At 43.6% G+C, this 13,888-nt stretch overlaps 2 protein-coding genes across 3 annotated transcripts in view; one reads left to right on the top strand and one right to left on the bottom strand.

Moving 5' to 3' along the window:
• The first annotated feature begins 766 nt into the window (after positions 1–766).
• LOC307047069 (putative E3 ubiquitin-protein ligase UBR7) lies at positions 767–6,209 on the top strand. The gene is made up of 11 exons (XM_079693797.1): positions 767–1,032; positions 1,618–1,751; positions 2,036–2,096; positions 2,181–2,276; positions 2,387–2,440; positions 2,554–2,659; positions 2,757–2,890; positions 4,584–4,778; positions 5,065–5,221; positions 5,342–5,403; positions 5,611–6,209. Exons 1-11 carry the CDS (start codon positions 916–918, stop codon positions 5,692–5,694), a joined length of 1,200 nt encoding a protein of 399 aa, XP_079549923.1. The 5' UTR covers positions 767–915; the 3' UTR covers positions 5,695–6,209.
• A 16-nt stretch (positions 6,210–6,225) lies between these two features.
• Positions 6,226–13,888, bottom strand: part of btbd7 (BTB (POZ) domain containing 7) — a 29,139-nt gene continuing 21,476 nt past the window's right edge. Inside the window, exons 4-11 of one of the 2 annotated variants that reach the window (XM_079693792.1) lie at positions 12,812–13,020; positions 12,178–12,253; positions 11,583–11,743; positions 11,135–11,278; positions 10,469–10,658; positions 10,167–10,345; positions 9,921–9,986; positions 6,226–9,442 (exon numbers count right to left, since the gene is read on the bottom strand). In XM_079693792.1, the coding sequence (XP_079549918.1) occupies positions 8,708–9,442; positions 9,921–9,986; positions 10,167–10,345; positions 10,469–10,658; positions 11,135–11,278; positions 11,583–11,743; positions 12,178–12,253; positions 12,812–13,020 (1,760 nt within the window). In that variant the 3' untranslated portion in view covers positions 6,226–8,707. Of the gene's footprint in view, positions 9,443–9,581; positions 9,987–10,166; positions 10,346–10,468; positions 10,659–11,134; positions 11,279–11,582; positions 11,744–12,177; positions 12,254–12,811; positions 13,021–13,888 lie in introns of both variants that reach the window. The other variant, XM_079693791.1, reaches the window with a different exon arrangement.

Genomic DNA, 13,888 nt, shown 5'->3' with positions numbered 1-13,888 from the left:
TTAATTGTAATACTATTTTCCGTGATGATGTGTGTGAGTCAAGTTATTTCCTCAAAAACATGAATGGATTTTCTCTTATTGTGAATATTTGTAATCTGTAATTCTCCCACAAAAATATCGATGATATGCTCAAAATATCTTATTTAACGTATGTCTATTGTATAACCAGTCAATATCAACTGTTTTCTGAATGTTAACAGAAGGACTGTCAGTTGTTATGACAGACATGATATCTTATTTACAGTTTAAAGCAAATGCATCAATGCAGCCTGCATTTCATACATTCAATAAAGAAAGAAAAAACACATTGCAAAATTCGAACATTAGACATAATGGATTGACATGGCACAATTACAGTAACAGTTAAAATGAACCTTTTCTATCTAAAAAGTATTTAAAGAGTTCACCTTGCTTGCCGTTTGACAGGTGTATCACTCTTTCGTTGTAGATTGTAGAAACCCTTTTGCTATGTGTCTTTTATTTAGGTTAAATGTATCATATATCGAATGCAGTGTTTTATTCATAAAGTGCAATACATAAAAGGACATTCTAACACTCATCTTGATTTTAGTTAAAAAAACTGAAAGTATACTATGTGTTACAATAAATGTTTAGGTCCTGTTTAACACTACAGATTGTGTTTCTCTTTTGAACAGCGTGAACACACATGTCGATCAAATCAATATGAAAACAAACATACAATACTAAAAAGTAAAGCATTCTAGAGATTATATGAAAAAGACACCCGAATCTGGGGCCCTCCCGGCTCGCGCTGTTGTTGATTGTTGATCGGTATCCTGCGTAACTTCCGCCACGTGGTCTGCGCTCAAACTCCCGCCCGGAACAGTCATTTGTCAACACTGCTGCAGGTCAGACCGGTCTGTGTCTTTGTCCTCTTCGCCCAGTTTTACCAGCATGGCGGCAAATAAAGAAGAACCAGGCATTGACGATAGTCTTGCCAGCGAGGAGGAGCTCGAGCAGGCCCTGGCTGTGCTGGCTGGAAGCGACCCAGAAAACTGCTCCTATTCTCGGGTAAGAAAAGCTCCCCGCAGCCGTCGCCTTTATCCGCCTACTGTCGCCTCGTCGCTTTTTGCAAAAACAAGCACTGCACAGGGTGCACCATGTAGCTGACAATTAAACAGTAGTGTTTTTTCACGTTATACTTATTTATCGTAAGGCTTGTTGTTTCCAAGGGGCACTCAATAAAAACACTATTAATTCAAAAAACACCCTTTGTATCTTTGCAGTATTACTAATCAGAGTATTTAGAATAACTACATAAGTGCTAAATCACACGGGATATGGGATCAATAATATGTGGATTGCTGTATCTTTATTTGGCTTTCTCTATTTTTGAGAACCTTGCTAAAGGCCTTGTCATGTCATTATTAGTAGGTGGTGAATTTGATCCACTACAATTTGCGTATCGGGCAGGGTGAGGCGAAGAGGATGCAAAGCTTTTTGTACTGCAAAACCTCCACAAAAACCTTGAAAAGACACAGGCTCGTGCTAGGCTTTGTTTGTTGACTTTTCTTCAGCATTTAACGCAATGCAGCTGTTCATAACCAATTGTCCCTTGCAGGATTAATAAAGTTGTTGATCAATTGATTGTTTCAGGGCTATGTAAAGAGACAGGCTGTGTTTGCCTGCAGCACCTGCACTCCCAATGCTGCAGAGCCTGCAGGAGTGTGTCTGGCCTGTGTCAATAAATGCCACGAAGGACATGATATCTTTGAACTATACACCAAAAGGTAGTGTGTGTGTGTGTGTGTGTGTGTGTGTGTGTGTGTGTGTGTGTGTGTGTGTGTGTGTGTGTGTGTGTGTGTGTGTGTGTGTGTGTGTGTGTGTGTGTGTGTGTGTGTGTGTGTGTGTGTGTGTGTGTGTGTGTGTGTGTGTGTGTGTGTGTGTGTGTGTGTGTGTGTGTGTGTGTGTGTGTGTGTGTGTGTGTGTGTGTGTGTGTGTACACTCCTTATAAAAAAAATCATTCCTACAGCTTGCTTTGTCCTTACAAAATGTTTACTTTTTTTCTGTTAAGAAATTTCCGCTGTGACTGTGGAAATGGCAAGTTCGGGGAGTTCAAATGCCAGCTAATTCTTGTGAGTCCTCTGATTTTCTTAAGATTGTCTAACTGAATCACCGCCATTTCTGTTCTGAAATTGTTCCATCTCTTGTATTCACAGGCCAAAGATGAGCAAAACGACAGAAATCAATACAATCAAAACTTCAACGGCCGCTACTGCACGTGTGACCGGCCTTACCCAGACGCAGACGATCAGGTAATCCTTTTTATTTTTCATCTCTGAGATAATGCAAGTCAGATTATTGGATTAAATATAGTTTTTATTTGTCTGTTACACAAAACACCTTTTTTTTATTTACCCAATAGTCCAACGATGAGATGATTCAGTGTATCATCTGTGAGGATTGGCTTCATAGCATGGTGAGCATGTTATTAAAACAACATTTCTGACCATCTTTCTAATTAAATGTACATTAATGTCACAGCTATAAGACTACCGCTCATTGTGTAGTCATTTGGTTTGTCCTTGACAGCACCTGGGCTGCACCACAGTGGAACCTGATGAGCTGCAAGAGATGATATGTGAGACCTGCATGAACAAGTTTCCCCTCCTGTGGACGTATGCTGCTCACTTTGCAGGTAACTTATATCCTGAGCTTCTTCTTACAGCAAATACAAACCCACATTCAACACAAATGTACAGAGAGTCATTTTTCCATTGGTGTTTGCCCTTTAGCACCACCTGTGATCAGTGTCAGTCAGCCTGAAGAGGAAGTAGAAGTTTATGTAGAGGAAGGAGCAGAAAAGGAAGAGTCCAGTCCAAGCAGAGATGAGGAACCGTCCACCAGTGTCGAGCACACAAAGCAGGAGGTGAGAAACCTTGCTCATGAGACCCTCTGCCTCTGTTTCTTAGTACAGTATGCATCAAGGGGTTTTCCATTATTAAGAGTGAAAACAGATATAATTGAGATAAAGTGAACAGGATACAAACTAACACCAACTAAAAACTGTTGCTTCCCCAGCTTTAAAACTCATTTCTACGTAGAGGCTTTTAGAGATTGTAAAAGTTCCCATGTTAGCTAATGCCTACGTCCATGTCACCTGACAACTTAAAAAGCAGTTTCAAGGATTCATTAAATGTTACATCCAAAACCTGGATTTATTTACATTGAACATGTTTGTTATTTATTTATTTTTTCATATTATTAAGTGCCATGTTGAAATATATGTTGTCGCAGTTGCAACTTGGACGATTGAAAAAGAAAAATACATTAACGTCTCCTGTTGTAACCTTTCCATTTATGGTTTTGGTTTATCAGTCCTTCAATTATGCTCATTTTAAATTTAAAAAATGTATAAAGAAAACATACCCTCGCCACAAGTTCATTAAACATGTCATGTTAAATGTGGATGATAATTTAATTTGATAATATATAATGTTTGCATCGAATAGTATCATGGATACACAATCAAGTCAGCTAAATTGATATTAAAAAGAAAGGTCTTCCCTCTATTTTCTCTGTCTCAGATTGTTTATTACACAGATGCGGGCCCGCTCTTCAGCTGTTACTGATTCACTTATGTCAAATCATTGATTCACCAAACAGAGGCGGGTGACTGCTTGATGAGGTTGAGGGTAGTGTCAGTTGGGCCTGATTTTTTTTTTTTTTTTTCTGTCCATTTTTCTCACACCAAAAGATAACTTTGATATGCTACTCCTACTTTTACCCACCTCACTTGAGAATCAATTAATCCAGCTTTAATTATGTGTTGCTTAATAAAAAAGAGGCAAAGTAAAAAGAAAGATCTGAGTCAGATTTCCCTGAAGATGAGATGTAAAATATTTTGAGGGGACTATTGTTTAAAGATTTTGGTTTTACTTTTACATCACAATTTATATTGCCACTCAATGGGATTAACAAACTGTTCTCCAGTTATATCAAACTATTGTCTTAATCTGATTACTCTTTGCATGTAAGCATTGTAAGTGTAAAGCCAGGAACAACTACTAGATTCAATTACATTTTTATTTTTGAAGTTCTTGATTAGTATCGATTGTTTGTTATTGTTGGAGTATGTATGAAGTATCGCTCATTGAGAAAATGCTCCATACTTTTATGTGGACTTTCCATGTATAATGCAAGGATTTGTTTCAGAAAAGGTCCCTAAAGGCTCAGCATTTGTGGGCTCTCTGCACATTCCTCCTTGGCAGCTGGTGTTTTGTAGCCACAAGATGGGGCTGGAGGGTAATGAGCAGATTATAGAGCAGGCTCCAGTTATCATGCTTTCCCCTTCCTCTGGGTAATTAAGGGGGAAATGACCCATGAGGCACTGCTTCTCCTGCTCTGTAGACAGCTTTGGCCAGGCTTCACAGGACAGCTTACTGTAAACTGGAGATTTTCATCACCCAATCATCTCATCGTGTCAGTCGCCTTGAGACTTCCCCAGAGCTAACTGGGCTGTGTGCAGAGATGTTATAAAACCCAAGCTTTTATCATTTATTTCTCCTGCCAGTTTTCTTAAAAGTAACTCACTCCATTCTCTGTTATTATATGTATCCTAGGAAGCAGCAAACAGGAGTTCCCCTTGCAAGCGGAGCCACGAGGAAATGACAGGCAGCACTGCAAACGCCACGACAAAAACCGTTGTGTGCCGGCTTGAGGAGCTGCAGGCCGAGGGTCCGGAGGGGCAGCGGCAGGGGGCCGTGTTCTGGCCCTACAGCTGGCGCTCCCAGCTCTGCACCTGCATGAGCTGCAAGGTAGGCCGCAAACACTGGTTCATAATTTTTTTTTTTTTTAAATTTTAGTCAATTTCCTCTTGTTTGTCTTGTCTTACCCCGGCTGATACTTCACTCCACTAAATCCACTGTTTTAATTGTTCCCTATATTGCCCCTATGCCCTGTAAGGTGTCCTTGGGTGTTATGAAAGGCACCCCCCAAAATAAATGTATTATTATAATGTTGACTCTACATGTGATCATGCTTCATGCAAAAGTGTCTATGGAGATTGATTAATTCATGTTTTTCCTTCCTTGCGTTGCACAGAAGCTCTATGTGGCTGCCAAGGTGCAGTTCCTTATGGATCAGTCCGACACTATTCTGGCCTATGAGAACAAAGGCAAGGACGAGCCATTTGGGCAGCACCCGCTGATGGCGCTGACTAACTCGATGGACCGTGTGCAGCAGCTAGAGGTCATTTACGGTGAGTGCGGGGAGGATAGGGTCATTTTTCCCTCCCGAGGATGTACATTAATCGTGCAGAGTGATATTTATGGCAGAGGCGATTGGTCGAGACTAATTAATCATGTGGTCCTCCCCTCAGGTTTCAACGAGTTCACAACTTCAATGACTGCGTTTTTAGAACAGTGTGTTGCTGAAGGAAAGGTGAGGAATGAATGTCTGAGTGCAAATATAGTCTGGAGCATAATAATTTAACATAGCAAGGCCTGTGATGTACTGGATCCACCTGTATTTAATTATGACCCACGTGCAATAGGTATTAGTTTCATTTTACATGCCATGTTGGTATACTGGGTGTTAGTGTGCTTTTAAACTCTAATTATCAGACCTGAAACACTGTGTCTCTCTCAGACGGTCACAGTCGAAGCTGTTCACCAGTTCTTCGAGGAGCTGCGGGCTAAAAAGAAACGAAGGACCAATGCAGGGAACCAGTAACAAGGAGGCCATGCTGCCATCATATGCCTGCTTCATATGGTGCTTTGAATGAATGTGGAAATTAGAAAATCACCCTTTTTTCCTTGTTAAATAAAGGGGATTCTCGCTGCAACCAATGTGATCCTAAAGCTTGAACAACTAGTGCAAAGAGTACTAACATGCTGTTAAGAAATGTTACTTCTAGTGAGTTTCATGTTCAATTGTTTTTATTGATTTAAAAGAATGCCTTAACTCTGAAGTTCATAATGAATGTTACTTGAATCGTTGATGAGCAAAATACATTTTGTTCCAGCCCGATATGCTTTAAAAATATTTAATTTGTTATGTTATGAGTCCATCAGAGGAACATTGCAATGTCATGTGTATTCCTGTTCAGTCTGTCATTTTAATACGATGTGTTTAAATTATGTTTTCTGGGGGCGACAAACATGTTTGTAAAAGTGATGTAAACAAATATCGCTGTTTTATGTGGATTGTTTCAAATAAAAATATCACGTTTCTAGTGAACAAAACGACCCAACTGAGATCAAATAATTTCGATAATATCAAACCAGTTTATTTTGAGGATGCTCAAGTTGACCACTGTTATGCACCTTTTGAGGTGACAGTAGAAAAATAGATTCAGTGAAACTAAATGCAACTTAATATCAATCTACAAACATGTTTTCTATGATACCATACAAGTACAAAGTACCTGTTGTATTTCAACACAAGCAATCACACATTTCAGATGGTTCCATTTCAAAAGGTGCTAAATAACACTGTACACAAAATGAGCTACATGAGATTTGAAAGGACTATTTGATGCAGGCTGGTAGAAAAGAGCTTGCATAGACATCAAAGTCACTTTTCCAATAAAAGCCCAGCCGCAGGCAGGGGAAGGCACTGACTTCTCTACAGCGAAGAGCAAAACAAGGACTTTTATTCGACGGAACATTGTCCTGGAAAATAAAACAACTGCCCAACATGAACATGGGGAGGAATCTGGAGTTTTGCATTTTTTCCCCATGAAGCAATCTAGATGGAAAAATGATTTTTCTGCTTGGCAACTTCATCACTGCAGAGAGCTAATATCTTCAGATCCTCTACATATTTCTGTTACTTTGAAAGTAAAGAAACATAGGGAAGAAAAAAAAACATCTCTACAAAACATGGTTATCGACACCATCTACAACATTGTACACACTGCCCTAATTGTAACATTTAAGAACAAAATAGATTCTGAGACAATCTTTATGTTTTAGACCACACATTCTTAGTGAGAGTTCATGACAAAGACAAGTACACAGTGTTGTCCACTAAAATACAAACTCCAACAACCACTAACATGTGATAGAAACCATTAAACATTTCTCAGAACGTGTGGAGCTCAATTCATTATATACAATTTCCATTGGAGATGTGAGCCAGCAATCGCCAACTTTTCTTCCGATTCCTTTTGTTCAAAACTCATTTGTTCTTTTTCCCTTCAGCTAATGGACAGGTGGCTCCTACAGTGCAATGGAACTCACATGTGAGGTTGTATGCCAGCTGCTGGCTGCAACAGGCTTTCATGTGTATATTTGCATGGTTCTTTAGCTACAGCTGCTGCAGCTCTTAACAGCATATTTAACAGTATCAACACTGACTGTGCAGGTCCACAGTCTGCCATAGGGTGGCGTCATGGAGGCAATGATGCATGGTTTCAAATGTTGGGTTCGGGGTAGCTAATGTGTCTTTTGTGATCAGAACAGTCAAATAAGCAATTAAACGGGGTTGCGATATAATGACATCATTCTTAATTGAACAAAGGAAAACTGGATATTCCAAGCACTGCTTAAGGCTTTAGATTTCTTTACTTGATGCTATTGGATTAAACAGAACAAGATAATCTAGCACGTTAACCGCAGCACTGTGCCACAGCTTCTTGTTAATCTGACTCTGATACGTACAAACAGACCTGACTAAAGATGGGAGTGTACAGTACTGAGATTGTCTAAACACCTGTGTGTATCAAAGTTATCCTCACACACAGACTCACACGCACAAACATACACCTGTTTCAGCTGAAAAAACAACAAACCCCCATTATTCTAGTCGATCACTGTACGTCAGTTGCCATGGCACCCCTATATTTCCACTGTATCCCAGCAATTAAACCTGCTCGCGATCCACCTGCCCCACAACCCCTCTGAAAACACAAGGCCTTTGCCTCCAAGCCAGACACTCAAAGGCTGCAATAGGTAAAGCCTGACACAATTATCAGACTGGGTTACCGGAGAATGATGACCTACTTCCTGTCGGATCCAATTCCTGCTTTGTGTGACCAAATCTTGGCCCATTACTCATCAGCACTGCAAAACCAAGGCCGGGAGGAGAACACTAGTTAAGAGGGTTGCTATAGGCATGCTACAGGAAGAAATGGAATTAGGAGGAAAAGAATACAGCCAGACGTATTTACATATGATTTTATCATAATACTCCCTGTCCCAGACTGTACCATTGCTTGTGTAAATTGAGATTCCTATCCTGACATCTCCCCATTCAATGCTGTAAAAAAATCGAGACAACAGGGTCTATGAATATAATCTTTGTTAAACCATCAGTTCATAACTGAGCTACATATTCTAGTTTTGTGACCACCTCATGCAGGACTCACCAAAAAAAGAGCTAACCTCTTTCTTTACAATCAAACTCAAGTCACCAATCCATACTAGTAGAGCCTGAGTCATCCTCTAAACCAGCAGGACCAGGCAATCAATTACAAGCATTGACAATTACCCTACAGCTCTTACTCATTCCATACTCTGACTGTGTGATGGATAGCACAGTGTGATAGAGGTAGGACAAAAAGGACAGATCCTATAAATAGCAACCATCGACCACCCCTCTCCCCTGCTCCTATCTCTCACAAACACACACACACACACACATATATACGCAGGCACACATTTAGTGCTTCGCCATCCATTGTGATGGACAGCCACTCATCATGCTTTCCCTTTTCTTAACTCAACCCCTGCTCCTACGGGGGTTAAAGTGCAGACTTCTTATAAGGGTAGTCAGGCTTGCTGGGTGACCTGCGGTCCTCGCTGACACTGTTCCTGTGAGGCTGCTGAAGGGACCCGGGGCCCAATGATTCTCCAGATAGAACCATCTCCTCCGGGGCATCCCGTGGTCCTGTGTGCCTCTCCTCATAGCTGTCCATGTTCCCACTGGGAGACCGTAAATGGCCTAAGCCGTGAGTCAGGTCTGTCTCATTTGATCGCCCCCTTGGGATGTGCCCCATCCTAGGCTGGGCCCCAGAAGGGCTGGCTATGACTCCATCATGCCTCTGAGAGGTCATGCTGAGGACGTCCAGACGCAGCGGGTCTGGGGCAGTCCGTCCCTGCGTGCGGGCCTGGGGCTGAGAGTCAGAAATGTAGGGAGGTGGATAAGAGCTGTGGCTGTAAAGGTCTGGTCCTGCAAAGGAGGGCAGGGGGTGAGCGGAGGTCGGGGTCGCAGGTCGGCAGGAGAAATCATACAGGTCAGGGAACTCGGCCTGAGCCTCCAGCTTGGGCTCCGGAGCGTGTCTCTTGCAGGAGTGGCCATGTCCCGGACCGTGGCCGTGGCGGGCAGCGGGGCAGGGTCCGTGAGGCAGATGGTGTCCGGGTGGGCCCATCGGGCTGTCCCTGTCCATCTCTGCCATGTGCTGATCCCTCAGGGACATTACAGAGACGCCCAGTGCAATGTCAGGCATGAACTCCCTCATAACAGGCTCCAGGTTCATCTGCATCAGAAAACACATACAAACGTGTTACGTTACCTGACATTTGAGTAACTTGTGATCCCAGGCACAACCCACAAAGCTGCATTTAAATAAACACAACCATAACCCCAAGGACTCTAGGAAGTAACACACGACTCACCGCTTGCTGGTCTGAAAGCAAAGCTCGGCCCATAGCCTGCGGGTTGGTGCAGTCCGGGGGCTGCGGCCTGGGCACAGAGGAGTATTCTGAGCTGCCATGCTTAGCGGCCGCATGGCGCTGGATCAGGGTGCGGTTGCAGGGGTAGGAAAAGGAACGGGTGGGGGCGGGCATGGGCACACGGGGACGCCAAGCACCCTTGAGCTGAGCATGGCTGGGTGTGGCAGGGGGGTGGTATGGGGGAGGTGGAGGAGGTAGGGGAGGGTGGAAGCCCACTACCCCTTCCAGCTCTGTGAACATGCTATCCATGGCTGGGCTGCTGTTTACCCGACACCGACCCACCTTGCGCAGAGCCAGAATTGGACTCTCGTCTCCAAACCGTTCATCAGGGAAGAACTTGTACGGGTTCTGAAAACACAAAAAGACAACAGAGGTTATAAAAAAAGTAAAAACTGTGTCGATTTAGAGCTGACAAAGATTTTTCTTAAGATTTATCTTCCTGTGGTTTTTCAAGGTCTTTGTTCCCCCCCTGTTAGACATGTCCTATCATCCCCTCCACACCCCGGGGACAAACTGCTTCACACTGACCTGCAGTAGCTCAGTGGCTCCGTCTGCGAGACCGAACTCCCTCAGAACTCGCAGCTGCAGCTCATAGCTGACGGTGGCTCCTTCACCACAGTTGAGGGCATAAGCTCTCTGGACCTGCTCTGTGTGCCTCAGTTCCTGCAGCCTCCGGATCATTTCCTTCACCACAGACAGCTGGGGCACTGAAAGACGCACACAAAAAAGCACATTCATTGATGGATGGATCACTTTTGTATACGAGCAACATGTTAAGGATACATGAATAGTTTGGTTTTTGCTGACATGAGCACCGGGAATCCTCTTACCTGGAATTTCATTGGCCACAACTGATGGAGCTGTGTTGGAGTTGCTGGCCATCTGCTGGTGGTTGATCATGTGACAGCACTGAGGCACGGCGTTGTTGACCATGTAGAGTGTGTCTGGGACGTTGGACATGCGCACTAAGCGCAAACGCACCAGGTCCGTCTGCTCCACCATCATTTCATCAAGCACAGACTGAGGGGCAGGCAGACGAGAGAGGGCAAGTTAGACCAGAACTTCTGCGAAATAAAAACTCCTATGTGCAGCTCAAGGACGCAGAGGGTTTGCAAATGAGTTCCACTTGATTGACACTTCGTCTAATGATGAATCTCTCTGGTCTTGGGAAACGTTCATAAATATTCATGACCCTGGGAAGCCCTATAAGTTATTAGGAAAATGTGCAAATGGACATAAAATGTATTTCAGTCAAGATGATGGAGGCTGCTCTTTGAGAAGGTGAGTATGCATAGCAACAGCAGGGCATGTTTGATCTTAACACTTTCTGAGCTATGAATAGGTCCACACCTTTTCCCAACACACCTAATGGTTAGTCTGTCCTCTTCACAGAACCTCTACTCTCTTTGATGATAGCTAGTATAAGGGGCACCAAATATGCCACTGCTTCCTGCGTTGTCTGAAGGCCCCATTAATCAGAAGTGAATGAGCCTTACCTTAGCCTCCTCCACATAAGGAGAGAAGAGGCGGGGGCGCACATAGATGCCAGCACTCTTCTGCCGTAACCAGGCATTGGCTTTGCCCCCCTCAGCTGTGGGCAGCATGTCTGAAGGAGGGGTGCTTATCAAACCCCTTTTCAGCTGTGGACAGAGGGGAGGAATGGGATGCTCAGTTTATGAAGGTTACAATGACTCAGGTGCAGAGCAGTGCACGCGCACACACACACACACACACACACACACACACACACACACACACACACACACACACACACACACACACACACACACACACACACACACACACACACACACACACACACACACACACACACACACACACACACACACACACACACACACACACACACACACACACACACACACACACACACACACACACACACACACACACACACACACACACACACACACACACACACACCGCGTCAGAGAGGACGTCACTGTTGGGAGGTAAGATGTGCTCAGTCCGGATGAAGGGCAGGAGCGGAGACAGGATCTCTTTTAGCTCCTCCACATCCAGGTCTCTCCTTTTCACTCCCCTCTTGTTCACACTGTGGGCTGTGCCGCTCAACAGGTTGGGCTCTGGGTAAATTAGGACAGGAACAGCCATTAGCAGGTTTTTTTATATAATGCATACAATCGTGACCATTTATGCATCCATGATAAGGCTTTTAAATGTTTTTAAGTCAACCTGCTGGCTTTTTTCACATTTTTCAGGCAAGTTCAATTTAACAAATTGCAGATAAGCATTTCATTGCCCACTGTGGGGTTAAGCTTCCTAAGCAGGTTACTAGCCCATATCATATAATAACTTAAAACCTTGACCATAAATCCGACAAAGGACAACTGCATACGAGGCCAGAACACACAATGAGGCCACTCCCTTTTGAAGGGTAAAGTTTGGTTCATTTTAGTATTGCTTTTAGACATTTTTTGGAGGCTCTTGGTAAGTGGGTAATTTCCTCAGAGCCATTAGGGGTCTGCTCAGAGGGTAATTATAGAGTGTATTATCTTACCCCTGTCTGCCATCCTCTTAATAAGCTGCTGCTCGCCCCACTTAACAACATACTTGAGAATGTCCTGTTCACTCGCCTGTGAATGAGCCAGGGTTAAAGAGAGAGAGAGAAAGAGAGAGACATAGAGATATAGGACGGGGAGAAAGAAAGACACAAAAGTATTATTAGGACAAGGTTAGATATTTCCGGGAACAAATCTAGAAAGCTGTAAAGTGAGGATAACGTGCAGATGCAATATGTTCAGACGGTGTCCCGGCATAGCTCCGGCCTGGTTGGTCTGTTTGTGTATTTGCATGTCAACACTTCACCCCAACCATCTGGTCTGATGCCCGACTAGCTTGGCAGTGCAGATGACAGCTCAGCTTTGATTAGGTTCTTGGTTTGAAGGCATGTCCTCAAGGGAATGGTACTCAACTCTGGAGACTCTGAGTGTCATCAGCGTGTGTGTGTTTGTGTGACACAGAGTTTGTTAATGCATTGATGTCTATGTGTTCACTGTATTTTCACTAAGCAGTAATTCTGACCACATGTCAAGCTCCCATTACTGACGCTTCATGCTAGAAAATGTATCTTCCATGCTGAGAAATGTCAGAGAGAGTGACAACAGATTGACAGCTCATGCTCCGTTTCTTACCTGCAGGTAGTCAGACTGAATGGCGCAGAGGAGGTGCTCTTTGCTAAGCTCGTAGAGAACATCTGAGGTGACGACCTGACTGAATTCCTCGCAGAGGAAATGCATGGCCTGCCTGTGGACCCACTTGGAGCCATACGGCTGGGAGCTCCACTTCAGGATGGGGACGAGTGAGTCCAGAGAAAGGCTCTCCACAACAATGTCCTCACAGCCTGGGAGACACAATGAGATGCATAAGTAATTTACACCTTGATACTCAATCCAGTCTCTTCATGGGAACACGTGTCTTATGTTTCAAGTACATATATTAAAGCTAGCTCTATGATATTTAACAAAAGCCAAAGGAAAATAAGTTTAATAATGAATGATTTAAAGAAAGAATACAACATGTATTTCTGCAGCCACTGCCAGACCATTAGTAGTTTTGACTCGTATTCACTGACCCAGGGGTCTCCCTCTACTAGCCTCCACATCCTCCTCGCTGTGTTCCCTAAATCAGGGCACATACCAGAACAGCAGGCAGTGGTTTAACTCTGTAACACACCAACCCATATAAATGCCTTTGATACCTTGATGTGTTTCAGTCTCAAGCTGCCTTCTTTTAACAGTGATAAGTAAACACAGCAGCCTGAAGAAACACACACACACACCAAAAATCCACAGAAGGCTGAGGGATTGTTGTAACTGCTGCTCTAGCCATTTAAAAAAGGAACCAAGATTTGAAAATGTAGCCTGCGCCAGCACTCAAACTCACACTTATTCTAACAGGGATTCTTTTAGGCACAATTAAACCCCCAAACATCCACTCAGATTAACATATGATTGGCTAGGTCAAGCTTTCTATGCCAAACACGTCAGAGCTTCAGAGGCTTTTATTCTCTGGTCAACAACATTTATAAAATGGACTTCCATGGAGATAAAGCCAGACTGACTGACGTCCAGTTAGAGCCGATCTAAACTGAAACACAAGCTCGCCAACTTCCTCATTCCAGTCTGTCCTGTCCATCAGGCAAGTAGCAACGCTCCTCTGGGAAACGCTTATCTTAAAAGTAGAGGACCTAAGTTGCCTTTCCGCCCCCA

This window comes from Notothenia rossii (genome assembly GCF_949606895.1).
Source record: "Notothenia rossii genome assembly, chromosome: 7".
Taxonomy (NCBI): domain Eukaryota; kingdom Metazoa; phylum Chordata; class Actinopteri; order Perciformes; family Nototheniidae; genus Notothenia; species Notothenia rossii.
This window is presented reverse-complemented; position numbering and strand designations above follow the sequence as displayed.

Bases quoted from the DNA above. Each gene is read 5' to 3' on its own strand.
- LOC307047069 (XM_079693797.1), top strand. From the start codon at position 916: ATGGCGGCAAATAAAGAAGAACCAGGCATTGACGATAGTCTTGCCAGC. The intron at 1,752-2,035 runs GTAGTGTGTGTG...TTTTCTGTTAAG, and splicing joins TTTGAACTATACACCAAAAG to AAATTTCCGCTGTGACTGTG. The intron at 2,277-2,386 runs GTAATCCTTTTT...TTTACCCAATAG, and splicing joins ACCCAGACGCAGACGATCAG to TCCAACGATGAGATGATTCA.